Source organism: Caenorhabditis briggsae, assembly GCF_000004555.2.
Source record: "Caenorhabditis briggsae complete genome, chrIV, whole genome shotgun sequence".
NCBI classification, from domain to species: domain Eukaryota; kingdom Metazoa; phylum Nematoda; class Chromadorea; order Rhabditida; family Rhabditidae; genus Caenorhabditis; species Caenorhabditis briggsae.
Window position 1 is genome coordinate 7,198,894 of NC_013487.2, and position 25,973 is coordinate 7,224,866.

General features: G+C 37.4%; 8 protein-coding genes across 8 annotated transcripts; 5 read left to right on the top strand and 3 right to left on the bottom strand.

Moving 5' to 3' along the window:
• Positions 1-2,028: 2,028 nt before the first annotated feature.
• Positions 2,029-4,084, bottom strand: CBG05373 (the record flags this gene model as incomplete). The annotated part of the gene is made up of 7 exons (XM_002633465.1): positions 2,029-2,334; positions 2,381-2,848; positions 2,899-3,181; positions 3,228-3,385; positions 3,434-3,526; positions 3,576-3,806; positions 3,854-4,084. The coding sequence occupies 7 exons, from the start codon at positions 4,082-4,084 to the stop codon at positions 2,029-2,031; spliced, it is 1,770 nt and encodes a 589-aa protein (XP_002633511.1).
• Positions 4,085-5,238: 1,154 nt separating this feature from the next.
• Cbr-vha-8 lies at positions 5,239-6,211 on the top strand (the record flags this gene model as incomplete). The annotated part of the gene is made up of 4 exons (XM_002633464.1): positions 5,239-5,364; positions 5,490-5,618; positions 5,731-6,093; positions 6,149-6,211. The coding sequence occupies 4 exons, from the start codon at positions 5,239-5,241 to the stop codon at positions 6,209-6,211; spliced, it is 681 nt and encodes a 226-aa protein (XP_002633510.1).
• Positions 6,212-6,703: 492 nt separating this feature from the next.
• On the bottom strand, positions 6,704-7,923 carry CBG05371 (the record flags this gene model as incomplete). The annotated part of the gene is made up of 2 exons (XM_045235442.1): positions 6,704-6,936; positions 6,978-7,923. The coding sequence occupies 2 exons, from the start codon at positions 7,921-7,923 to the stop codon at positions 6,704-6,706; spliced, it is 1,179 nt and encodes a 392-aa protein (XP_045092916.1).
• Positions 7,924-8,098: 175 nt separating this feature from the next.
• On the top strand, positions 8,099-9,901 carry CBG05370 (the record flags this gene model as incomplete). The annotated part of the gene is made up of 7 exons (XM_002633462.1): positions 8,099-8,175; positions 8,224-8,311; positions 8,358-8,930; positions 8,977-9,415; positions 9,465-9,635; positions 9,680-9,805; positions 9,852-9,901. 7 exons carry the CDS (start codon positions 8,099-8,101, stop codon positions 9,899-9,901), a joined length of 1,524 nt encoding a protein of 507 aa, XP_002633508.1.
• Positions 9,902-10,088: 187 nt separating this feature from the next.
• CBG05369 lies at positions 10,089-12,297 on the bottom strand (the record flags this gene model as incomplete). Its single annotated transcript, XM_045235443.1, has 10 exons — positions 10,089-10,370; positions 10,414-10,680; positions 10,713-10,810; positions 10,872-11,122; positions 11,173-11,370; positions 11,420-11,564; positions 11,612-11,707; positions 11,753-11,861; positions 11,907-12,013; positions 12,072-12,297. The coding sequence occupies 10 exons, from the start codon at positions 12,295-12,297 to the stop codon at positions 10,089-10,091; spliced, it is 1,779 nt and encodes a 592-aa protein (XP_045092915.1).
• A 6,774-nt stretch (positions 12,298-19,071) lies between these two features.
• Positions 19,072-19,537, top strand: CBG05367 (the record flags this gene model as incomplete). The annotated part of the gene is made up of 3 exons (XM_045235444.1): positions 19,072-19,192; positions 19,239-19,348; positions 19,394-19,537. 3 exons carry the CDS (start codon positions 19,072-19,074, stop codon positions 19,535-19,537), a joined length of 375 nt encoding a protein of 124 aa, XP_045092914.1.
• Positions 19,538-20,096: 559 nt separating this feature from the next.
• On the top strand, positions 20,097-20,846 carry CBG05366 (the record flags this gene model as incomplete). The annotated part of the gene is made up of 2 exons (XM_002633459.1): positions 20,097-20,166; positions 20,617-20,846. 2 exons carry the CDS (start codon positions 20,097-20,099, stop codon positions 20,844-20,846), a joined length of 300 nt encoding a protein of 99 aa, XP_002633505.1.
• A 492-nt stretch (positions 20,847-21,338) lies between these two features.
• CBG05365 lies at positions 21,339-23,354 on the top strand (the record flags this gene model as incomplete). Its single annotated transcript, XM_002633458.1, has 5 exons — positions 21,339-21,497; positions 21,545-21,671; positions 21,717-21,859; positions 22,487-22,618; positions 23,220-23,354. 5 exons carry the CDS (start codon positions 21,339-21,341, stop codon positions 23,352-23,354), a joined length of 696 nt encoding a protein of 231 aa, XP_002633504.1.
• Between the last annotated feature and the right edge of the window lie 2,619 nt (positions 23,355-25,973).

A 25,973-nucleotide genomic window follows, 5' to 3' on the forward strand; every position in this document is an offset into this window, starting at 1 on the left:
GTACCAGGATAGTTTTCAATGAAATAAATAAAAGAGAAGCGGAACAACTTCTATTTCGAAATCTTCAAATTTCAAAAAAAGATGGTTGAACGAGAGAGGAGAGAGTAGAAGAGATATCTACGAAGAACATCATCTGTTTTTTTTTAATTCTCGATTCAAAATGGAGTGTGACGTCTTCTTCACAACTGAAACTGTTGTCAGCTGAATTGAAATATGTGTCGAGAATGTTACCCCAAATAGTGTTATGTATGTTTGTACTCACTGTTTCCTACTGTTCTCCATTTTTCTGATTCTCCAATCTCTAGAAACCTCACTCTCACCGAGGATATCAGAGAGAGAGAGAGGCAAGAAGGTGGAAATATGATAGATTGGTCGGAAACCCCAGGAACACCAGAGATGTAAAATAGGAGGGGAAGTATTTACAATAATTTGAGAGATCATCGACATAGTGCACGAAGTGGAGAAACGCAGAGGAAACAAACTGTGCCCCGGCGACACCACACAAGCCGATCTATCGCAAAGGTCGCTAACATTAAAACGTCGAGAGACTCAGGAAGAGTAACAGAAAAGGAGCTGTCGATCGCAATTTTTTTCCTACTGATAGAAATTACGAGAACATGGGGCCGATGGGGCGTTGTTGTCCGTTAATGATGGGTTGAATGATTTGAGAATTCAGGTACAGTATTCCTCAATACGATCAGTCTTGGCTATTGTTTCATTATTCTGAAAATAGCTTCCTAGGTTATACCGTAGATAACTTATACGTTCGTAATGCGTATCCTTTGCAGGACCTTTCAGAAATTTTTTTTTGGAAAACAGGTTGGGATAATTCTACCTTGATCTAGTCCATGAGAAACTGTTCCATGATTTATGTTATCCCGAATCTAGAACCGTTGTCTTCAATCAAGATTAAGCTGATTTTAGATAGTGGAGCAATATATCAACCGATCAAGTTTAAAAAGTATACAAGTTTTTGAACCTTGAATATAAAGAAAAATAGAAAAAGAAATTTTCTAAAAATTTAATTTTGAAAGGAAAACGCTTGAAAAGGGATTTGAAAATATTTTTGAGAAACGTTTAAAAATTGAGAGAAAACCTAAATCTAGAGAACAAACACTACAAATTCATAAATAAGAAACTGGAGCACAAAATATCAACAAAAAAAGTCGAAATTCAAAACCCAATTTTTCACAACCATTGCCTAGAGGATCCCCAAACCGTTGCGAAATTGTCTTTCGGACATCGCATTTAGAGACTGAGCTAGACGAAGAGTCGCCGAGAAAAATAAGGGAATGCGTCCTGGCGCCACAACGTTTTTCGCTCTCATCAAATCGTGTTGTCTCTTGCAATGGGCAACTCAGCGGAGTGCTTTTGAGCGGCGGGCGCCGAGACCGAAATAACAGAGGAAACAGAGGGAAAAAAGATAGGGAACAACATTAATTGATGGAAAAAAGATAGATGACGTGTCGAGCAGAGGACGACTCCGCAGGAGCATGTGGGTCTTGTTTGGGATCCGACAAAATTTAAATTTGAAAAAAAAAACGCGCGGCTGAAAACTCAGATTAAATCATAGACACAATCAGACAGCACACAGTAATTACACCGGACCAACGGTACCGTAATCTCAAAGTAGAAAAAAAAAACGGAAAATAGCGAAAAACAAAAACATCGTTCATATAAAAACCCATCAGTATAAAGTTAAAACCATTCAGTAAATTATTTTTCAGGGAAAAAGTAAGGCTCTTGAGAGGGAACACGAAAATATAGGAAATTTAAGGCAGGAGGCCTAGTCTACTCGTAGTTTACATGTGGAAGAAGGCGGGAGAGAGAAACAGATACTCATATGTGAGATTTCGGTATATAAATTATACATGAAAAGACATTATTAAATGGAAGCAGGGGTTGCCCATATATACACACTATAACAATAATGAGCTCTGAGAATCGGGGCAAGTGTTCATGCGTTACCAAAATCTGATACGCTCGTTTTGGTCAATTGACATCGTTGTCTCTTATGGCGTCGGTAGATCAATGTGGTCTCAATGAAGAATATCGATTCCTCAAGTACGGATTGTAAGGTGTCATGTCGCCTTTCCGATATTCATTCCAAACGATTTTCGCCACAACCAAATGGAATGCAACGACAGCAACAACGACAAACACCCAGAATGTTGTCAATCCTCCAGTTGCCTCTCCCGATCGATGCATCTCGATCACTTCTTCTTCGTGGGCTGGAGCAGAACCAACTTCTGACACATGTATCGCACTCTTGAGCAGTTCAAGATGTCTACGGGATGGTGCAATATAGAGAAGAGAAGTGACTGGTTTTGTTACCTGAACATACTTTTTTCGTGAGTATGATTTTTGAATATATTCTCACCTTGACAGGTAATTGAGTTGCAATTTTCCCTAACGAAACCGGAGTGTCTAGGCATCCTCCATCACACGCAAACAATTGATTTGAAGATGTTACCAAAAAGTACGGCCTGTTTTCTTCGTCTAGCTTTATATCCACTCGAATCGTTCCAACTATACCCATGTTTGAATAAACTGGTACTCCGTAGAAACTCATCTCTCGATGCAAATCGTGAGCATCCAGCGCCACTTCCAAATGCGAATCGTGATAACTGGAGGCTGTCAGAGATTGTACGAACGCTTGTGAGACACCGATGGCTCCAGTGCTCAAAAGATTAGTACATCCTCTTTTTTGGAATGTCAGCATCCACGTGTTGACCAGTGCGATAAGTCTTGTCGGAGTATCCCAATCTTGCCAAAGACGAGATGGGAAAAGAAGGTTTGAGTGTCCAGTGTAACACAGCTCACTTTTTCGAGCAAGGGCTTCGAGTGGCTGGAAGTGCAATATTTATTAATTGTTTCTTCAACCAATTTTTTTCTCACTTTAACTGTTTCCAACGTTGCTCCATACTCGATAGTAGGGGCTCGCAAGTTACTCAGAAGGATATACTTGGTCGCGTTGATTCTATCTCCGTTTAATGTATTCGGTGCTTTTGAATTTGATACAGTGAATCCCGTCAGATGCATCTTCGTCCATCCTTCAAAATGCTCAGAATCCAAAGTTTTGGCATCTTTTCCAGATTGAAACAGACGCACCGCATCACGAGATGCTTCTTCGCTTGTTGGTTTGGACACAATCGAACAAGTGAAACGAAAAGATTCCTCGCTGAAACTCGATTTTGAGTTATAAAAAAATGCAGAAGTATTTCTACCGTTTTTGAGCTACTATAACTTTGCCAGGTGGATCTGTACAGATGATAGCGTACGATGCACTACCAATTTGTCGTTGATTGATGGACAAATCGCCAGATTTCGAATGGGACCACCAATTTGAACTAATCCTTGCAAGATTGATGCGGACGGTGGATTTCTGGAAAAGATTAGTGTGATTTTCTAAATCTTTCGTCGTGATAACTACCGTTGGATTTGAAATCTGAACGATTTGAACAAAGTAGTTGGGTCTTGTACGATGAGCGTAGAGTTGAGAAGTCACACATGCGCATTCGCCGTCCTGATGATTTTTTTGTAATTCATGAATGTTTCTTTCAGTTTGAACTCACCATTGAAAAACACCGAACTACTTTATACAATCCATTCTTGAAATCCGTCATTTTGGTGACTTCCATTGGCTGTGGCCCGTCGATTTCGATTTTCAGTCCGGGATAGAAGTTGGTATCTACATCAAGTACTCGATTTTTGTCCTGTACTCTCAACTGTCCTAGTGAATCGACACCGAAATATCCATTTCCAACGAACTCCACACTCTGATTATTGATTCCAGTGTCAAATTCCTGTGAGAAAAATCGACTAGCCATGTTTTCGAATCAAGAAAACTTACATTAATCTCTTTTCCCCATAATTTCAGCTTTTCATCCGAGCACTGTTGTTGTTTTGGAAACGATGAGCCGTTGGAAGTTCCTCGTGTGAAAAGGAATACAATAAAAAGACACACTCCAATGATAATAGCGAGCCGACGTTTAGGATACCTTCGAACCATTCGTATTTTACTCTCAAAATCCATATTTTCTATTCGACGCATAACTGTGCGCCATGTAATGGATGCGCTCATTGTGTGAGAAGAGGCTGAAATAACAAAGTTTGTGTATTGTGAAATATTTGTGAAAGAACAAGTGTGTCATAAAAAATACAACATGGTTTGATGTATTATGAAAACCTAGATTTCCCTTTTCAGCCCGCGATTTTTTACTAATATTCCGATAGACTTAAAAATCTGCCACAAAAATGTTAGATACGCAATCAGGTTAATAACATGAAAAACTCTATCTTAAAATTTCTGCTTTTAAAAATCCGAAGGCAAAGTTTTTGAAGTTTTCCCACGAAAAAAACAATTTTCAACTTCGCTGCGAGACCCTCATGAAAAGAGTCATGCGCCTTTAAGATTACTGTAGCCTCTCGAAGTGTCTGTAGCTTGTATTTTTTCTCCTTTGTCTGTGATTTTCTCTTGATTTCCGTACTTTTCTGTATTTTTGACATATAAAATGTATCTTTTGAAAATTTCCATACGTTGTTTGTTTCTTATTTTTGTTTCAACAATAATGAATAAAGGTTAGAATGGATTTGAACCCACCTTGTTGTTCAGAATTCGCTGTCCAGCAAATTCAAAAATAAATCAATTTGGCACAGAAAACTAAGCTAACGAAACGCAATATCTAACTGACGCCAGATGCGACCTTCTATTTCGATTCTCTCTTCATCTGCTTCCTTTGTTTATCCAAATAAATCTCCCCCGAGAAAACTGCGACGAGAAAGCGATAGTTTCGCAAGCCCGCTCCATCGTCAAAAACCGCGGGTCTCGCCGCGAAGAGGCGAGAGAGAATTGGCCTCCGTGGTAGAGATCGTTGATTATTGGCCTTCAGAGGGCGCCGTCCCGTAAAACCAAACTATCGATGAAATGCAGCGACGAAAAATCAACAATGACCAACTTTTTGCAATATTTCCTTTATAAATATCAGATTTGCACAGATTTGTGTCCGTTTTCCCATGGATTTCGTTGAAAGTTGGTATCTGTTAGAAGTAATGTCCGAAGCGCTCGTCCGCAAAAACTAATAAGTTGTTTTTCTTGAAATCTGAACCGAAAATTTGTATGTTTAAAAATGCGAATTTTTTCAGTCGACTTTTTACTCCCTTTCTTGCGCTTTTGGGCCAAAAAATCGGTCTTATAAATTTTGTTTCAGGTATTACCAGTACTTTACGACTGTAGCCATGGGAATCAGCGACAACGATGTTCAGAAGCAACTCCGCCACATGATGGCTTTCATCGAGCAAGAGGCCAACGAGAAGGCTGAGGAAATCGATGCCAAGGCCGAGGAAGAGTTCAACATTGAGAAGGTTTGTTGTTTTTAAACACAAAATGAGTTTTTAACTGAAATTTAAAAGGCAGAAGAAACATTCTGAAATTTATGAACTAGTGTCATGAATTAGATAGTTTTGAGACTGATTCAATCCTTTTTCAGGGACGTCTCGTTCAACAACAACGTCAAAAGATCATGGAATTTTTCGAGAAGAAGGAGAAGCAAGTTGAACTTCAGCGCAAAATTCAAGCCTCCAACTCTCTTAACGCTGGACGTCTTCGTTGCTTGAAGGTGAGTTTTCTATTGTACCAAGAAAAATGTGCATTGTTCGCATGACATTTTTTAACGAAAAATGTTCAACACAGAAAAAATATGAACCTTTTCAATTTAACTTGGCTTTCAGGCTCGCGAGGACCACATCGGAGCCGTTCTCGATGAGGCTCGCTCCAACCTCTCCCGTATCTCAGGAGATGCTGCCCGCTATCCAGCTATCTTGAAGGGACTTATCATGCAAGGACTTCTTCAATTGCTTGAGCAGGAAGTCGTTCTTCGTTGCCGTGAGAAGGACCTCCGCCTTGTTGAGCAACTCTTGCCAGAGTGCCTCGACGGACTCAAAAAGGAGTGGGGAAGCACCACCAAGGTCGTTGTCGACAAGCACAACTACTTGCCCTCTGAATCAGCTGGAGGAGTGGAACTTGCTTCTCGCGGAGGAAAAATCAAGGTTTCTTCTACTCTTGAAAGCCGTTTGGAGCTTATTGCTAGTCAGGTTTGTAAACTTTTATTTTTAAAGAACAGTGGATAAGAAGTTTTATAATTTTCAGATCGTTCCACAGGTGAGAACAGCTCTCTTCGGACCAAATCCAAACCGTGCTTTCTTCGATTAAATTCTCATCAAACCAGTGCACGTATTCTGAAACTGAGATGATCCCCTCATCAACATCGCTTTCTCTTTATCCTTCATCCGTTTAGTAGCTGAATTTATGTATATTCTTTTTTCTTGGCTCGTTTAACCTAAATTCTTCGTAATTTCGTCGTTGCCCCCAAAAAAAAACATTCCATGATGTAATTCTCGTCGAATACTAATTTTGTGATAGCCCTTCTACGTTCATCCCCATACAGTTTTTTTCAAGAAAAAATTCCCGAAAAGCAATAACACTTAACAAACGTTCTGAAATTCTCTTTTTCGATTTTCAGATTCAAAAATCTTATGAGCGATAGTTTTTCTTTTCCTGTAATCTAAATTTGCACTTGATTTTCACTTATTGAATGTTTAAAATTTCTATGTAGTCTTTTTTTGTAGATAACATAAATGTTTTCAGATTCATGGGATACAATCGAAATTCAAATGACAAAATCTTTATTCTCTAAAGTGTTCGCTACTGTCCAGAAGCCAAATTGTAGTCCTTGATGAACTTGTCGTACTTGGCAACGTTATCAGGTGTGAGCAATCCTAAGTACTTGTCCTTGTACTTTTCAAGAAAATAGTTAAGCATGACACGATGAATGTAGAGGTATTGGAGATCGGTTTGGATCGAGTAGGCACGTTGATCACGAAGGCTCTTCACGAGATCCGGCATAGGAGGGCATTGCTTGTTTTCGGCGATTCGTTCTGAAAAGATACAGTTAATAATTTTCTCAGAGAACGCTGACCCAAAATGTACTCAATGGCTACAATGGTTCCAGTGCGACCGATTCCAGCTGAGCAGTGGACAACAATGGGCATCCTAGAACCACGAACAGCTGATAACAGCTCCAAGCTAGTCAGCTTGCAAGGTGGAACACCACGATCCGGCCATTCACTCCAGTGGAGATGGCGGACAACCATCGTTTGGCCACAACTGTAGACGTGGAGAGTGGTGATCTGAAAACGGCCATATAGATCAATAGATACGGAGACTCGGCTTACATGAATCTCGGCATCCTTCTCCATCGGCTTTGCTCCAGAAACGTTCTCCACAACGATGCCACCTCGAATCTCTCGCTTCTCTCCCATAGCCAATGGCCAATACTGAGCACATTTGTACTTTCCCGTCTCAATCGTCTTGCACAACATGACGATTTGTTCAACTCTTTGTTGAACAATCATCCACCAGAAGTCATCAACAGTGTGGTCCAACGGTCCTTGCGTACAAATGAAACGTTTATCCGGTACCATCGGACAACCGACAAAGTTAGCATGAATGTAATCGTTGGGTGCTGGTGGCTTGATGAGTTGAACAATGTTTTGGTCCTGGCACGGAACGTCGGCGTAGCGATTTTTGGACTCATTGATGTTGGCTGACTGATTGGCGTTGAATGTGTTCTGGGTCATATCAGCTCTCGTGTACTTTGCCATTTGCCGAAATTCGTCGCGAAGTTTCTCGACACCATAATCCAGTGCTCTTTGGACCCATTGCTCAACAATCGGATGAGTTTGAACCGGAGCTTGTGGAGGTGGAGGCGGAGCCATTACAGTAGTCACCATTTCCTCATCGATCGTTTTTCCTCCTTTATCCTTGCGTGCCTTTCTCGAGTTCTCGGTTCTGGTATTTCCTCTTCTCCGCTCCTTTCTTGTCGTTTTTTTCTTGAATATGTCGAGCACAGCAGTTGCCTTCATTATCCGCTTCAGTTAGAGAAGCTACTTGTTTCTAAATCGAACTGATCCTTAGATTCACCTTGGCTTCTACCATTGCTATGAACCGGACTCCACGTGTTTATAACTTTGTCACGTTTCAGCAATCCACACTACTTGATGTTCCGGAGAATCTTCTAATCATTCCTTACTAGGAACAATGGGTTTTGGGGACGATGAACGTACAGAAGAACAGAAGCAAGTACTCGTTGAAAAATGGATTAAAAAAGACATGAGGTATCATTTGAACGAAAAGAACAGAACTTCTGAAAATAGTTATTTTAGAGATTGTAACATTTTCATCTCCCTGCCTTCAGGACGAGTAATTCAATCCCATTCGTTCGTTCTCTACAAGTACTCGAAGAAATACATGGTTAGATATTTTCAAAGCGAAAAAAAAATAATAGCTGAAATTGCAGGACATCGCTTTCCCGGTTACAAGACGATTTTCGGTTTCTGGCTTAAATGAACAGTCCGTATATGCAGTAATAAGCTGGATGTACACTCAAACCATTCAACCAACAGATGCAACTGTGTGGAATTTGATGAAGGTCGCATATCACTTCCAAGTGGATAAACTGGAAAAACTCCTATTGTCATATTTCAAAAGTAGCCCTCAAAGGACCATCCTCGGGTTGAACTCGGCTTCCGCAGAGTGTATTCAAGAGAGACCACACGGTGGATTTCGACCAGATTTCACAAGTTTTCAAAAGGAATCTTTCAGTAAAGAGTTGAAAGATATTCTGAAAATTTTCTATGATGTGGAACCGAATCTGGATATCAACGGAATCAGCAACCTAAACGTTACATCTATCTATGCATTAATGTTGGTTCATATCGATTTGAAAACGAAAACAAGATTCATTTTCTTGACGATTGATTGGATTGCAAAGACCAGACCATCAATGCAAACGATCCATGGGATCATCCAAAGTTTGCAAGCTCCAATTACATTCAAGCTTAACTATGACATCAGATGGCGTATGTATATGGCAAGTTTGAACAATTTCGCTAGTTGTAAGAGTATAAAGATTTCAGTTTCTGACCAAATTCTATTCATCATCTTCTGAATTCTACATTTGGATGGATGGAACATCTGATTTCATGCTCGCAGGACCGTCAGAAATTCGAGCGATTCCTCCAGAAGTTCTTTGTTATCCAGTGCAAGAGAACCCACATTTCATTGTGCATGATGTCCATAGAGATCCGACAAATGTGAATGCGTACCGAACTGAGCAAAAATTAGGTGAATCATATGAGAGAGGATTGATTTGTGGACTTTATGAACAAAGGAACAGAGCTCAAATAACTTATAGTTACAACCAGAAGGGAAAACATAAGACTTGGGGTGCATTCAATCCGTACTGGTTGAGAGATCTAGGGGCATCGAGTATGTACCATGTTGAAGATCCAGACGAAGTGAACAACCGATTAGAGGAATCGGAGGATGCTCGCCAGCAACGACTTAGAACAACACGTAATTTAAGAGTCAGTAATGGAAACTACATTGATTTCTCTAATTTCAGTAGATGCTTCAATGAAGTATTTTCCTCGTCGCAGTTCCAGCCATCCTCTAAAGGTTCAGAATTTCAAACAGTGTGGAGCATGTAAAACCAAAAGCCATGTTTGCACTTTACCGAAATCGGTTTTGAAAAAACTAGCTGAAAAAGAAAAGAGAGCAGCGGAAGAGTCTTCAGGTGCCCAAAACTTTTTGTAATTGAAAACTGAACCATTATTTTAGATGATTCTGGCCAAGCCAGTACTGGATCATCGAGTGATGGGAAACCTCCGGATTCAGGACCACCAAAAGACAACTCATCTGGATCTTCCAGTAATTCTGAAGGGAAAGGAAAAGGGCCGAACATTAGTATGATATTTCTTCGCAATCTTTTTTCAAATTAGAATATTTTCAGTTTACTCGGACCACTGTACAACTAGCAACTTTGGGACCCAGTCTATTTGAACTCACGATAACTCAGATCATAAGAAGTAAAATTGCATGAAATAATATAATTTTATTTGATTCAGGTTTTGCACTATTTCAATTTTAATTTATCAATATGATTGCTCACTTTTATTATCTTATACACATTTATTAGCACTGAATAATAATGAAAAAACAATAAAAATGAATATAAATGACCTAATTATTAGAAATTCTTCACAGTTCCAGCTGGAATGTCTCTCCCATCGATTTGAATGTATAGATTTCTGTTTTTGCTATTTGAACAGAAATATTTTCCGAACAGACAACCGGCCATAAATATAGCGGAAACTATAAAAATACTGATGAACATATATTTTAATTGATATTGTTCAGATGTGGGCTTATAGAATCTCAGCGCAGGTTTCACTGGTTCCAACGATTTTTTCTTTAGCGCTGTAACATTTTTGTCGTATTCTATCATGTCTTTCAGCCAGTAATTGATTATCTGAATTTCAAAATGTATTGCAATATTGTCCTTCATCACTTACCCTCTCCTCAAATCTATCCTTCATTTGTGGTCTCTCACCAGTTGTTTCATTCCAGTAAACTTCATAATATGAGCTCCTTTCTACATTTGCCATCTCAAATCCTTCTCCTGGTTCTCCATACTTTGCAAAATTCATGAAGAATCTCTCATAAACTCTCGCCAGCTTCTCTTCATTCTCGTCTTTTTCAAACCGATGAACACCCATTAAATAGAACAGATCATCAGTATGCCTTGCGTGTTTTGGGTAGGTGTATTCGTAGAGAAATACCTGGAAAGAGGAAATCAGTTTTAGAATAAAACCTTGGGACAAACAGGCACTCCATTTGATTGCAAGCGTTGAGCTCTGATAATTTCTTGAACCATAATAGCTTGAGTTTCATCAGAGTGATTAGAGAAATCTGTAATATTTAATAACTTTTTTTTCACATAATCCTTGATGCTCAGGTAGAGATTGCTCACCATAATTCCCATTCTTCAAATCCATTCGATATTTCGCATATACCTCAATCGGGTTTTCATATCCAATACCTTCTCCTATTGGCTTATCAGCTGGTGCGTGATCCATTTCATATCCTGTGCATCCAGTTAACATTGGAACGTGTTTCGGGGTATCCATGAAATGATGATACGGTACATCTTGGAAAAGTGGTTCTCGTTGAATGGCAAACGCAAATGTGGGATACCCTTCTTCTTCTAGTTTGCGTTGCAATCTGAAAATTTTAAAAGTTTCAAGAATCCATTGTATTTTTCCCAAACCAACCTCAATAATTCATGTGAGTCTTTGTTTTGTAAACATTTCATCATATACAAATCTCTCTGATTCGAAGTCATATTAATTCCAAGATCTTCTGGAATAATACAGTTGGCAAATTCGGCAAAGTATCTGGTTTTCTGCTCTTGAATTTCAAAATTTTGAAAATCATGACCAGAAGACATGCTGATGGCTCTTTGAAATAGACTGAAAACAATTTTCTTCTCCATTGGTCGAAACATTTGTTTTTTCCTACCTCAAATCCGTATTAATTTTGGTGCTGAATGTAAGAATCGCAGTCAGAGAACCACCGTAAGAATGCCCCATTATTGTTACTTTTTTGTTGTCTCCTCCAAAGTTTCGAATTTCAGATTTGACGAATTCCAAAGCATGAATAATATCTGGCAGTTAAAAAGTCATTTGAGGTATTACGGAAATTTAAACGTACCATAAAGAGCCAAATTGTTTGGAGCAATGGATTGATCACGAACAACAAAGTGAGAAAAGATTCCAAGACGGAAAGCCGGAATCACAAGTATTACATCTGGAAATTAGAAACATGAAATTGATGTATTGAAACGAATCAAACCTTGATTAACAAAAGTTCCCAAAAGATAAGTATCATTAAACATAACGGCGGAATCATAAAGAAGACCTCCACCATGTAAGTAGGTTACAACAGCACAATCTTTAGATTTCTGGAAAAAATGGGTTCCATTTGAAAAAAAACTTTGAAAACTAACCAAACATTTCTTTGAAGTGAATACATTCACATGAAGACAATCTTCATCAACCCATTTTTGTGGGCTTGTTGATGTTGTAGAGTTTGACATACATGCTGGACCATATTCTGAAACAAACATTATCAGCACTTCTAGAATAAATCAAAGATAACCAAACGAACAAACCTTTTGCGTTTCTTAAACCTTCCCATTTTTCAGGAGCTTTTGGTTTTTGAAATCTCAATTTTCCAACTGGTGGTTTGGCGAATGGAATTCGTTTGAACAATAGAAATTCTCCAACATCATCTCCATCCAATTGACCAAAAGAAGTAGTAACAATGGCTGAATTACAATATGAAAAGAACAACGAAAATATGGAAAACCAGAAGAATAGCAGACAGAACTCGTTCATTTTGTTTTTACTTCAGAGAACTGAAAACCAATGTTGTGTCTACTGACTGAGTCAATCATGCTTTCAATCATAACTGATAAAAATTATGTAGTTTTTGTGGTGATAGAGAGGTTATGAAGAGACGGAGGTTCGATAATACAGTCTGGGCACAATGTGCATACATCACATTTTTTGATGATCAATATGACTTGTGACTGCAGTGGCAAAACAATTGAGAGTAAATGATTTACAAAACTAAATGTTCATGAATACGGCCCCTGGTCCATCAGCAATATTCATCCGCGAATTACTCGTTTTTGCCACAACACACTCAACACAAATACACTATGCTCTCCGCCTTTGTCTTTCTGCTCTGCCTGCTGGGTACAAAAGGGAGAATTCTTCCCAGGCAAACGGCGACGCCCATAGCGCAACTGGTAAGCGCATACACAGGCCAGGCGCGACTGCTGGAAAACGGGCGTGCGCCGGGGCGGAACCTGTTAAATAAAGAACAGTCGCCGTCCCAGTTTCCGCGCCGGCGACGGCCCGTTCGCTAGATATTGCGCCTCATGAACGGACCGTCCTTCACTAGTTGTATGTCGTCGTTCTGTCTGTTGAATTTGTATCAAAAAGTAACAATCATTATTAAAAAATGTATTAGAAAACATCTAGCTCATAGATAACAACAATAACGGAGATCAGGAAAGTAGTAACAGAAGAGAAAATATGTTAGTTATTATTAGGTTGAGCGAAAAGTCTTTGTAATTTTTAGTCTTTTTTTCGAAACAAAATTTATTCAAAGAAAGCGAAATTCAATGTGGGATATATTCACCAAAAGTATCAATGACTTCTTGCCAACGCAATGGAAGTTGAGCGATTCCATTACCATAGAACTCGGGAGAATGGGAAGCGAAAACGTCGTCCAACCACTTTTTAACATCCTCTCTATCATGGAACTTCTGCCTACCAAGAAGATTCTGCAGGGAACGGAACAAAATATATTCGGATAGAGCCAGGTCTGGTGAATACGGTGAATGACAAAAGACATTGGCTCCGAGCATCTGGAGCTTCCGACGGGTCTTCAAAGTTGTAGGTGGTCGGAATCATCAACAAGCTGGATTTTTTCGAGGTCCGGATAGTAACGCCGTCTAGAAGAAGTCTTCTGAAGATAACGCCTTCACTGTCCCACCAAATGGGCAACATAACTTTTTCTCGTGAAGTTCTCCTTTGGTGTCCATTTGGGCGGTTTTCTCGGCCGGGACCCATCGTCTTTTTCTACTCGTCACCAGTGATAATATTCTCAACCCAATTGGTTCTACATTTCCTAGTAAGCCGAGAATGTGCCATGTCGCAGAATGTGCCATGTTGTGAATCCGTCAAAAGGTGACGAGCGAGTTGACCAAACTTTCGCACTCTTCCAGATTCATGAAGATGATCAAGTATGATTCTTTGAGGACGGTTATGACCTGGTGTAAGCTCGCGTGACGTTACTCTTGGTTGTTCTTCCAGCGCGCTAGAGATATCCTCGTTGAGATCAACACGTGGTCGACCAGATCTTCGAGATCGTAGTTCTCTTCGGAGAAACTTTTGAACCAAAACTTTATTATAGTGTAGGGCACATTGTTCTCACCTAACACTGCACACAATTTACGACAAGCTACGCTGCCCTCGTGACCTTGGAGAAACTCTTATGAAAAAGTACCCCTGAGAGCATGGTGGTCTCTGACCAAATTCTCGGTCATAATGAACGCCGTCTTTAATTTTAACAAATTTTTTAAACATGCACAACTAATACATAGAAAAAACAGAATAATGAAACGGGAAACCAACGCTGAGATATGACAGTCCAAAAAAAAAATTACAAAGACTTTTCGCTCAACCTAATAGATCTTATTGCTATGCTTCGAGGATCTTGTTGTCATTGGCCGGATTCGATGATGTTTCACTTGAGAATCGAGTATCTTGACTGGCGTCTTTTTGATTGGAATCGCAGTCTTATTTTTCTCGCTACGGTGTTGAATGAGCTTCTGAATGTCCTGCTGGTTGTTCTCAAGATCTGCATCGTTTCTGTCCATTTCTTCAGCGAGAACGACGAAGCCGAGTAGTCATGTATCATTTTGTATCATTTTCTGTATATGGCTCTTCTGGAAGTTCTATGTCATCCGCTTCTTCTTTTGATGATTCCAAGTCACTGTCTTCGTCTATTGCCACTTCAAAACGGAGAGGAGGGAAAAAGCTACGAGGACTCCGTGTCATTACTGTAGATTCAAAAAAACTTTATTAATCAAAGAACCGTAAAGAAAAAAAGAAAAATCTTTAAAACATGGATGTTTATGGTTGAAATTTTAGCTTCTCCACAACGCCTTCTTCCACGTCACTGACTTGGGTGACCTAGTTTCTTTTCACATTGAGGGCAGCATTTTCTTTTTTTTAAAATCATTTATATAGTTCACTATATGCATCTCGGACATTCAAATCAGTGTCCAATAGTTCAGTAACAACTTAGTAAACAAGTTTTTTTAAATTCCTAACTTTGTTTTTACTCTTTCCATCTTGTCCACTACCTATTCATAAACATCTTGTTTCTTTCCTTTCCCAGTTTACTCATACTTTAACGATCCCATTCCCAAGTATTCATGGATTACGAACATTTATCTTATTAATTCCCTGAATACTCTTTTTAACAATTCTTTTATAAAACATATAGCAGATTTCTGTTCGAGAGTTGTGTTCATCAGTTCGCTCCTCTTCAGCTGGCATCTAGCAGTTATCCGCCAGTCCCGCTTTGTCTCTAGTATCTGTGTCTATGGACGAACGGGCCGCAGACAGAACGGCTCGTCGCCTAGCCGTCAACGGCCTGCTCGCATCGATGAGGAGGTGACTAGACGGTGTTCACCAGCGAGCCGGGGGCTCAACCTCCTGGCTTCTGTTGTTTTATATCACGCACTTGAATCTCTAATTTCAGAACTTCCCGAAATTTCTGAGTTTTTTATTTCCAATTTTCGATTTTCGCAATGTCGGAATTTCAGAATAAATAATAGAAACCCACCTTTAATAGAGGCTCACACTGGCTTTGCAGTTTCTCTTTTTGGTAACTGCAAACGTATTTTTTTCAATTTTCTAATAATTTTCGTTAAGTCTTGTCGGTTTTAGGACACTCTGAGAGGATGATTGAAAAATAGAAACCCATTTTGAATTCCTTATGTTTCGAATTTCAAACGAAGATCTTTACTATTAACAATCACCAAATTCTATGTGTGTGTGTCCGGTGTTCCCGGTTCTGAGACCGTAGCGAACTCACCACTGGACCAAAATTTACCAAATTTTCACAGATGACCCGAAATAGCAGCGAGATGATGCCCGTCTATTTTAAATTTTCGATATTCGATTTTTGACGTCTTCTGGATATGACCTTCTACTTCTACAGTGCAAATCCTTAGAAATTATTTTCACGCCATTCCCGCCCATCCACCTATTTTTTCCTATCCACGTTATATCAAACAAAAAGATGATTTTGTGCGAAGAGACATTCAGTCTGGGTTCTGGAGATTTAAAAGTATCTAAAAATTATGATAAGAAATCAGAGAAAAAGACAAGATCCCTCAAAGATCAATAAGAACGCGTTTAATGTAGTCTTTGAACTTCTTAGGCTTTAAGTTTTAAGAAATTAAAATCTTTCGAATTTCGAAGGTTTTGAATTCCCAAATTTTCCAAATTTTTTAAATGCTGAAACTATAGAAACCTGGATTTTTAGAACTATATATTTCCAAATTCCAAAAGATTAAAATGTGTGAATTTTCGGATCGAAAAATTCAAAATTTTAAAATTTTAAAAATAACCGCAAATCAGAAATTCCTGAATGCAGAAATGCAGAAATTCGCAAAAATCGGAAAATCTGAAGATCAGAAAGGCAGAATCTCAAAAAAAAAATCAGAAACCCATAAATTCAGAAATTAAGAGTCTCAAAAAACTAAAATTTCTGAGATTAAATTCTTGAATTTCAGAAAGTCCTAATTTGGCAATTCGGAAATTCGAAAAATCAAAAATCAAAACTTCCGAATCTTAAAAAAAAATTAGAATTTCAGAATTTCAGAACTTCAGAAACTCAGAAATTAGGAAATTCGAAAAATCAGAATTTCTGAATCATGAATACCTGAATTTTCAAATTTGTAAACTGCTGAATTTCTAAACCTCTGAACTTCTTTCGAAAAATTTAAAAACTTCCTAACTCCTAAGTTTCTCTGAAATTTTGAGTTTTTGTTCAATTCTGAACTCATTCTGAATTCAATTTTTAGATTTTTTTTTTCGAAATTTTGTTCCCAAAATTTTTAGTCGCTGTTTTGAAGTGAAACGATTTTCTGGATTTCAAATTTTAAGAGCTAAAAAATTTCCGATCTTAATTATGAATGGCTTTATAGGCTATATTCCTGAATTTGCCAAAAATTTGCAAAATTGGTTTTGGGATTTCAGAAGTTCCAGATTTGTAGAATTTCTGAATTTCAGAATTTTAGAACTTCTAAATTTGCGAATTTGAGAGTTACAGAAGTTTTGTTAGACTTATTTCCTTCATCACAATGTCTAAGATTATATGCATTAAAACACTTTTCATTAACTGACTTTTCGAATTCTCAAAAATTCAAATCTCCTCATATCCGAGATGTTAAATTCCGAAACTACCGAGATCCTGAGTTTCCAAAAAATCATTTTCTTAAGCTCAAAATTTCCTAATTTTCGAATTTGTGAGCATAGGCCCTAAAAAACAGCCCCTGTAAAAGTGACGGACTCTCTTTATTAGATTACGGGTATTGTTGTTTATTAAAATTTGAATTTGGAATTTCCCGAGTTTCTTGAATTTTCTGATGTTCCCAAATTTCTGAATTTCAAGATGATTAGACTTTTGTGATTCTAGAACCCGGAATATAAAAATTCCAGAATTTTTAAAATTCTGGGTTTTTCAATCCTATTTTTTCATGAATTTTCTAATTTATGATTGTCGAGGTTTCTGAATTTCAAAAGATCAGATTACGCATACACTTGACTTTTTCTGAGCCTATGATTCTAAATCACGTTGTAATTGTAGGAAAGGGGCCACAATGCCTGTATTTTTATAGAGAAGGCTAGTCCTCTTTTTCAAGTCCAGTAGGGGCTTACTTTGAGTGTTAAACAAATTGGTGGCGAGAGTCAGAATGTTTGGCACCTCCAAAGCAGAACCTCCAGAGTTTTTGCTTAGAAGACACCTGATATTATAGATAGGGATGTTCGGAACGGAATTCCAAAAATTCGAAAATTTTTTTCGGAATTAAAGTTTTTTGAACTGCGATATGTTGAAAGTGTACTCAAAAAATTTATCCTCGATGTCGATCGGAATTATTGTCATAATTTGTTTTTTGAAATCGGTTCGTCAATTTTTCTCGCTTGGTGATGGGAAAGTGGAATTCCGAAAATCCGGAAATTAAAAATCGGAATATTTCTGGACTCCAAAATTTCGGAATTCGGAATTTTTGACATTTCGAATATCCAAAAATTTCAAAATCTGAATATTTCCAGATTCTGAAATTTAGAAAATTTGAAACTCGGAAATTCCGACATTCCGAAAAATATTGCCGTTTTTTCCGGCCTTGTCGGGGCTCACAAAATCTCCTCGGAAATTGAATAGAAAAAAGTTTGATTTAGAAAATTGAAAGTTAGTACATCTCGGAATTTTGAGTAATTTGTCCGAAAATAGGGCATTTTCGTTGTAGCGTTTTTTTTTGAAAATTTAGTTCCAAAGTTACTTTTCGACTGTGCGAATAGGAAAGTTTACGTTTGGTGCATTCTCCCATTTTCCCCTTGGAAATATATTCAGTTGATTTTCGGAGGGAAAATGATTTTCAGAGAAAATTTTTATAAAATATTTCTATCAGACAATAGTATCTGATTTCTCTGAAGTTTTCATTTAAAAAACAAAAGGGATCTTCATTTTAGATGATAATTATGTTGTTTTTGAGTCTTATGTTGAATCACTCAAAGGCTAACTATTTCGGATGATTTCAACCGTAATAACTTGAACGAAACTTTACAAATAGGTTTCAACTTTGAGAAGGGAATTATAGGCATGTTATGTAAATCTAAAAAGCTCAATGCAATTCAAACAACATCTAATTAATTTCGAGTGTTATACTTTCAAATTTTCTTGATCTACTTTTAAGGTTGTCGGAATTCATAGATTTTTCAGCTTAAAATACCCTTAAATATGTATTGTATTGTTTCTGACTTGATTCGTTATAATTTTCTCCTGTTATAAATTGAAACCGAACTTCATTTGCAAGTTACACTTTATTTTTTCCAACTCATTGATTCAATCCAATCAATCCGATTTCCGATGTGTCTCTTATTTTTTTCCTCCATTTCTCGATTTCTTCCCTCCTTCCCCACTTCTCATTTTCATTCTTCTCACTCTTATAATAAATTCAACATGAGAAATTTGTACTGATTCGTCGTTGATGAAATTCTAATTAAAACTTTGAAATAAGCATCAAATTCTTTTTCTTTTTATATAATTCTTTCTCTGCCAGATAACTTCAGGAACTGATGAATCATCTTTTGTTCGGTTTTTCTGAACCTCTCCTCATCACACACTACTTCTGATTTCTCGCCAATCAAAAGAATCATGTGTTGTCAGGTCGGCAACAGGACAGAAGAACAACAAATTATTTTGTTTCTCCGACTGACATTGATTGATCAAGATTTATCTGTGGTTTCACTTTTCACCTACTTACTGATTTCTGATTTTCTTCTATTTTTTTTCAATTTCAGATGACCACCCGGCTACCTTTTCTTGCCGTTCTAATCTTGCCAACTGTTATCTATTCCGTTGAAATTCGTTGTTATGCTGGTTTGAAATATGTAGTGGGACAAGAAGTGATACAAGACACTGGTAGATATTTATACCAAAAAATTATGAAATGAATCGAAATTTTCAGAAAACTGTGATGCGATGCTAGGGATGGGAGAGTCCTACTGTTACAAATTCATGGAGGAAACCCAATTGAATGAAGTTGTCAAAATGGGATGTTCCAGCTTTTTCTGTAATGTAAATGTGCAAAATGGGTGTCCAAAGTTTTATAACAATTTTCAGGGGATCCGCAACAGGTGCATGGAAACCGATCTTCTTGGAATGAAAGGAACTTTGTGTTGCTGTAATGATCGACACTACTGTAATTCTAGTCGTTCTCAAATTTCAATTATTTTCTTGATTCTCATCGTTGCTTTATTGATTTGATTATTTTTTTTAGAATTTCAATTCATACGGGTTTAATGAAATTTTTGCTTTCCAGTTTAAGTAAGTTCAAAGACGGTAACAACTGTAATAGAAGGGCCCCACACACTGTCAAGTTAATTTAACTTTTCTTAGTTCCTGTGCAAAATATCAGAATGGTGTCAACTAATAAAATGTTTGTGATATTGTAATGAACAATTTATCAGTTGATAACTTTTTTATATCTTCGACACGAACCGAGATAAATTGGCTCGAATTTAAAAGTTAGGGGCTCTTCTATTACAGGTTTTACGAAATGAACAAATTTTAAATATTTCCAAATTTATAGCCATCCTCTTCAAGTATACATGCCTATTCCAAATCAAAGAATCTTATTCATTTTTCTGTATTTTAATAAATGAAATCTGATTCCTGATCTGAATAGAAAATGATAAAAGCCAGCAAAAGAGTACCAGCTAAATATGTAAATTTTGTCGAGTTGCAATACAAAATAGGGTTGAAATGACAATAAATTTGGCTTTTGCCCCATCTGAAAGCATCCAACAATCGCTGTTAAATAAATATGTCAACAATTCGCATTTTTCTGCTTATTCTCATTCCTTATGGATTCTCGATTCTTCTCGCATCGGAAGGTAAGGAGTAATGAAATGTGCAGAGTGGCGCATAATTCACTGAACTAAATTTTGTACCAGCCTAACATTTGAGTAAAGCGGTGTATTAAGCTCAAACTTGGAGTGCGAAAATTCAATTAATTCATCAGTAAACTGACCAAATTTCACATTATTGTGCTGGATCTAAGGATCGCACTCTTTGTCTGTGGTGACTCACCTGATCAATTTTGAGCTAAGTTATAGCTAGCCAAAATTTCTTCATCTTTGGACAATCATAACAATACCTAGAATTGAGAAATCGCTTTGAAAATTTTAGTAGCTTTGAATTAAACATAAAATATATTTCTATAAATTTTCATTCTTTTCGTTCAAGTTACGCATGTTTAAAGATTATCCATTTTTATTAGCCCGGGTAAATGTGCACCACCCATTATTTTAGTTTTCACTTAATTTTTAAAACTAATTTTCCAGCCTGTGCCATTCCTAATCCTCAACAGGACCCTGTCAAACTTGGAGACGTTCCAGTTCCTGGAGCAGATTTCGTGATTCTGAAAAACAACTCAACTACCAATGAAACTAAAACACCACCAATTAGCAGTTCTGTCGAGCAAGGAACTCCGGAAGAAAGTTCCAACTACCGTTACCAACCAATAACAATTTTCTCTGCAATTTTCACTTTGATTCTTTGTAAAATTATTTGACTTAATTTGATTAATTTTTTTGAATCAATTATGAAAAAAAAAATAAAACAACTGTTTCAATGTTTTACAAAGTAGAGAATTCAATTGAAGAAAGAAAAATTGCTCAGAACAAAGTTTTTGAAATTCAATCTGATCCAATGATTTTCTCTGGAGATTTCCGAAATTTCGAAATCTTTTTCTTTCTTTCTCTTGCATGAGTAATAAATAGATTTGACACTGAAAACAAGGAGACAAACGAGCTCCAAGGAGCTGCTGCAGCTCAAAAAACTCATCTAAATCTCTCGATTCTGAATACTCTTTCTGTTTCCCTAGTGCTCAAAAATTTAGCCCCCTTCGCGATACTTCTTGCCTGCTATTTTTTCTCGTTTTTTTTCTATTTTTCTCTTCTCTTCCCGCACCACTTCCACTTTCCGGGTGCCCCTTTTAGCTTCTTCCTCAACATCTTCTGTTGACTTTTTTCTCAACTTCGTCCACGTCTTCTTTTCTTTTCAAATGAAGCCGTCAACTAGTAATCAGGCGGTACGATCTCCACTTATCACAACTTCTCCCAAAAAATATATCGGTGGCGGAGGACCTTCGGGAGCACAGACTGCTCCTGTGGGAACGTCTTCTGGAGTCGGAGGAGCACAAGCATTTCTGGGAAAATGTCAGGTTGGTGGATAGATAAAATTGAACGAAAGAATGAATCAAATTTTCAGGATGAAACAAATCAATCACAAGGAAGTCAAGATTTTGCAAGATTGATCCATACTCGATATCTATCCGACAAAGAGAAGATTCTATTGGATGCCCTTACAGAATATAAAAGGGTTGGGTACAAGAGAAGTGCGAGACTTTGATGAAACATAAAAGACAACCATATTTTTTCAGCACTTGCTAAAATTATATCAATGATACTCGTATGCATATTTCTCCTTGTTTTCACAGTGGTCTCCATTGGTTGTTGGTCAGAGCATCTCGAGCTTACGGAACATTTGGGCGTTTATGATGAGAGATATGTCAGGACACGGAAGGTAGCTATTTCAGAATTACTGTCATTATTGAGAACACACAAAATCGACAAAAACAATAGACATTTTTAAAACCAAAAAATTGTAAAGCAGATTGACATTTTCCTTCAATTTTGTTTTAAACTCTCAGATTCCGATTCCTGCCTAGGTTATAAAAACTTATCGGCAGATCCGGATGCGTACAATGTTTTTGAAACAGTAAAAGGTCCCTCTATCATTCAAATATCACAAACATCTTATCAGTTGACAAATTTCCGATATCTTGCATGGGAGGCAAGAAGATCAGCTCAAACTCGACAGTGTCACCTATTTTAACGGTAAAATATTATTTCGAATTTCGGATAAATTTTGATTTAACGGTACATTCGATTTTAGAATTTCGATGCATAACTACAGTCTGCTCAAGAGTTAAAAATCGAACTATAAATTGAATTTTGATGAAGATCAAAAGACGAATTTCCACAATTTCAAAATTCCTGGAAGTTTTTATTCTCACAAATATTATCTGGAAAATTTTAATTCCATGCTATACAGTAGGCGAATCTATGTACGGTCACAAATTTAATCTACTAGGCTACATCTCACAATGTTCAGTTATTTTCGTTCTCTCTATTTCACAACTTTTTGCAGAGAAACCAAAGCGAAGTGGTTCTTGATTGTCCGATGATCGGGTTCATAGGAAGCATTTGGTCTCCACAGAGTTCGCATGTCGACTTGTTTGGCAAGATCATTTCCATCATATCGATTAGGAAACTTATTCAAGTGAGGAGTAATAGAGAAATACCTGAAAACTATTGGTTCAGTTAGGAATTATTATGACTTGAAAAGTTCTTGATACTTGAAGTCAGCAGTTCAGCACAAAACAAAACTTTTGGATTATCAAAATTCAATTCAAATTGTGTGATCCTGGTCTTCTTCATCAAAACAGAAAATTCCCTGTTACAGATGTAGTTTTCCAAATACCTCTAACGCCATATTTCCCTGAAACCCGAGTGAGCTCATATTTTTGCTTTCAACATGAAATTTTCCCTTAATTTGTCCCTCTTATGATCCGCGATAAAACCCTTCTCCAGGTCAATTATAAGCTTTTCTGTAGGTTAATTATAGATCCGGATGTGGCTCTCTCCATACATTTCCGGAAATGAAGAGAAAATGAGAAAGGGATAGTAATTGGGAGGGAGAGAGCCCTTGAGAGGATTACGGTAGTGTGATGCAGGAATCTTGGAAATCCGAGAAGATGAACAGTTGGCAAATCTAGGTTTTGAAACCATGAGTCACACTGAATTTCATGTACAAAGGACTATATCAAAAGCTATATATCAAAAGCTGTTAATTGCACTTAAAAAAATCTAATACTTTTCAGCTGATAATCCGTCTAATTCGATGCATCCGTCTGAAAACGACCACCGAGGCAGAAGCACGAAAACACGTGGATGAGACTCAAAAAGATTTGAACGGATTGGCCGAGTCAATAATTGAAACTTTATGTGAAGTGTAACATGGCGGATGATGGCTTAGCTTCTCTATGGTTCAAAACAAATCAGTGCAATGAACATTTACATATTGTATATATATTTTCATAATACGAACGACCATCTGTCCCTTTCTGTGTCTGTTGTTCGGTGCCTGGTCCGCAGGTCCCTTCTGAATACAACTAAAGGGGGCGGGAATGGGGGGTAGAGGAAAAGGAAAAGCTACATAGAACCCTCTCCAAGGGTAGTAAGACCATAGAAAGGATAGAAAAGAAGAAAGAGAGAGAGAGAGACTACAGTAGAAGCGAGGAGAAATAAGAGATGGGGGTCCAGCCATTTCTCGGGTGGTACGTCTCTGCGCTTCTTCTCCCAAACACAGTGTCTTCAGAATACAGAGAGCTCTTCCCGGGGAAGCTACGGAGAGAGGAGTTGGTGCGTGTGTGCCTGTGTGTGCTCACGGCTTCTGAGTCTTTTAGACGCAGAGAGGGAAAGGGAAGAAGGCGTTGTGTGTCTCTCTTCACTCCATCACAAATACCCCAACCAACCAATTCCTTCTTTCCCGCAGTCCTAAGTTACATGGTTTTCCACTCTATCTGTCTTTATTTTTAGAAACCGTTGTGCTAATTAATCTTTGCATATCTGTAAGGTCCTTGATATCTGATAACCTGATTTTAAATACAGAGAAGCAATTCTGAAACATTCTGATATAATTTTAAATTATTAATACTAAAATTATCTGATTCGTTCAATCTTTCTCACTCTTAAATCATCTTACAAGATCTCTATATCGGATATATATTTTCAATAGATCTCAAATTTCATCAAAAAGGTGAAATCTCCGGAGAGATCTTTATCTGGATGAAATATAAACAGGAGCCAACTTTTGGAGCTATACTAGCACAAAATATATCGTGGACATAGCCAATTCAACCCTCTTCGCTTCTTTTCTGATTTTTTCTTATTTTTTACAAAAGAGATAAGCAAACTGTATCCTTCCTTCTCTTTCTCATTAAGAACAACTAATTGAAAACGTTCAATCACTCAAAATAATGGATAATTGTCGAAATGCGATGGGGAAAAGAAGGATGTCGTTGAAACAATTTCAGTTCTTCAAAAAATGATTAATGACCACAAACAGAATGATTGTATCCATAGGCGTGGTAATGGGTCCTCGTGATCTGCCACATCTTCTGATTTCCAGAAAGGCCACAGTTTCTTTTTTCTTATAATTTCAAACACTTTTTTTCAAAATCGTGTCTTGAAGTGGATGGAAAAGGAATGAGTGAAGAATCCATCATTCTTTTCGTTGACTAGTCGTCCCCTCTTTTTTTTTCTAGACGAGAAGAGATGAAAACGAAAATTGTCGGTTTCCCCTCTATACACTTTTGTCAAAGCGTGTTCCCCTTCTTAAAATCATTTGGTTCTTTATTGCTTATCTAATTGTGAAATTCAGGCCACATGACGGTTCAGTTTATCACTTTAAGCCAAAACTGTGCAAATCGCGGCTGCGGCCGGCCCAGCCTCAGGCTCAAAAAATTCAAAAAATTAGAATTTTTGAAAACATTAAAACTTGGGTTTTTGAGTTTCAGAATGTGCTTTATCAGAAAAAGCCGGAGCTCGCTAACTAACACAGAAGTTAATCAAACGCTGAAAGTGTAGTTCCGGTAAGTCTGACAACCAATGCACCCGCTATCAATTTTGTTTTACGGGAAACCGAAATAAAAATTTCTAATTGTCAATGTCTACTCACGGTTTCTAGGGGCAACGAACATGTACACTGCGTCACATAATTATAAGTTCACTTAAAAATTTTGAATTTTTTCGAAAACTGGGAATATGGACTGAACAGGATTTGATTGAAGCAAATACTAATTTGGATTGTCAATTAATGAATACCATTTGAGACCGCTACCATTTCTTAAATTTGGCAAAATTGAAAAAATCGAAAAAATGGCCCGAAAAAACGTCACATAAGTATAAGTTCACTTGAAAAATAAAAGATAACTCAAAACACAGATTCTAAAATTTAGTGAAACTATAAAATATAGTGAAAAGAGATCTTAATAATTTTGTTTATGGGAGGAATTACGCTGTACCTATAATCATAATTGAGCCACATCCGTTTTCGGCCAGCTTACACTGGAAATGAACTTTTTCGTTGATAACTGTTCAGAAAACAGTGCTGACTCTAAATTTTTGTTTTTTACAGGATCATTCCCAATTGTTTCACACAGTTAACTGTCAAAAAACATGAGGCTGATTTGAAAACCGAGAAAAATTTCTCATTTTTGCACAATTTCACAAGTATGTTCCGAGTGGTACTGTGTCTTCCTCGGCAGACATCTGATTGAGCTGACTAGCATAAAAGAAAAGTGCACAAGTTTTCATTAAGGAACATACATAAAACCATAAAAACCTAGATATTGAGTTCACGGAATCAGTAACTTTTTGGATCATCACACACTCAAGCGTTAAAAATGGGCTATGAGGAGGCATGTTTACGGAGTTGTTTTGCGAGAAAGGAGTCACGCATTCTGAGTTTTCCTCCTTCGATCACAATTTTCTAGTTTAGAATTTACCGATACAATAGTTAGATTTTTTCACAGTTGCGTTCTAGACGTACGATTGGCATAGAAATTTATCAT